The sequence below is a fragment of the Oratosquilla oratoria genome, chromosome 29 (assembly GCF_046742065.1).
Source record: "Oratosquilla oratoria isolate Oo_2021 chromosome 29, ASM4674206v1, whole genome shotgun sequence".
Lineage (NCBI taxonomy): Eukaryota > Metazoa > Arthropoda > Malacostraca > Stomatopoda > Squillidae > Oratosquilla > Oratosquilla oratoria.
The window spans coordinates 48690660-48691912 of record NC_134805.1 but is presented as its reverse complement, the minus strand read 5'-3'; the positions used below and the strand labels follow the sequence as shown (position 1 = coordinate 48691912).

Sequence of the window (1253 nt, the reverse complement as noted above, 5' to 3'; positions counted from 1 at the left end):
TCTCCTTTTTATCTCTTTTTCTCATATGTCTCCTTTTACTAGGCTATATGATCTACTCCTGAGGGTCGCTCTGGACATTAGTACACCTAATCACTTTCTCCTTGCTGACGTCAAACGATTTTATTCACCTGAGGGTAAGACATCATGCCACAATGTTGACATGTACCTATAATTTTGGTTGATAAAAGACGATTTTATTCAGTTGGGAGAGGACGTTGTGTTGAAATACGTTGTTTTGATATTTCATTTATCTATCACTCTTGTTTTCTTACGCTAGTACTGAGCTGCTCAACAAATTTCATTATGGCTAACATCATACTACTTTATTAAGCCCAGATGACGTCACCCAGAAAAACAAGTTTAAACTCCATACATTAAACCCTTAAATCCAATGGTATATTCCATGGACAGCAATCCAACACGATATTTTGGAGCGAGACGATACCAAACGTTAAGCTATTATGGATCCTATGATAGAGGTAAATACGGACGTTATTTGCAATAATGTATGGTTCAGGCTTCACCTTGTTCGATTCAACACACACCATGTTCACAGTCCCATTAAAAGATGTTCACTTAATAGAGACACCCGTAGACGAAGCTGTAATTATATCATGTCGATATATAGCCATTGATATGTGTCATGTTCATCTATGGACGATGTATTTGAAAACATAAGAAGAAAGTACATGTGTGTATGTGTGTGTGTGTGTGTGTGTGTGTGTGTGTGTGTGTGTGTGTGTGTGTGTGTGTGTGTGTGTGTGTGTGTGTGTGTGTGTGTGCGTGTGTGTGTGTGTGTGCGTGTGTGTGTGTGTGTGTGTGCGTGTGTGCGTGCGTGCGTGTGTGTGTGTGCGTGTGTGCGTGCGTGCGTGCGTGCGTGTGTGTGTGTGTGTGTGTGTGTGCGTGTGTGTGTGTGTGCGTGCGTGTGTGTGTGTGTGTGTGTGTACGTGTGCGTGCGTCTGTGTGTGTGTGTGTGTCTGTCTGTGTGTGTGTGTGTGTGTGTGTGTGCGCGCGCGTGTGTGTTCCTGTGTGTGCGTGTTTGTGTGTGTCCCTAAAGACAGCTACAAGCGTTTGAAATGATAAATCTAAAATGGATCCAAGTACATCCAACACAACCGACCACCTCTGCCCTGCGGACACGAAGAGTGTGACCTCGCGTGCGTCGGTGTCCATGCGCACCACGCAACATCTAATCTCGAGGAACACTTCGACCACTAGTACCCAGGTTCCTCAGGGTCTTCCAGGACTTCAGG

The 1253-nt window shown here is 44.5% G+C and overlaps 1 protein-coding gene across 1 annotated transcript in view; it reads right to left on the bottom strand.

Moving 5' to 3' along the window:
* The window catches only part of LOC143040867 (uncharacterized), a 7670-nt gene extending 7508 nt beyond the window's left edge, over positions 1 to 162 (bottom strand). The window contains exon 1 of the mRNA XM_076212308.1: positions 129 to 162. Within this exon, the coding sequence (XP_076068423.1) occupies positions 129 to 162 (34 nt within the window). The remainder of the gene's footprint in view (positions 1 to 128) is intronic.
* Positions 163 to 1253: the final 1091 nt, after the last annotated feature.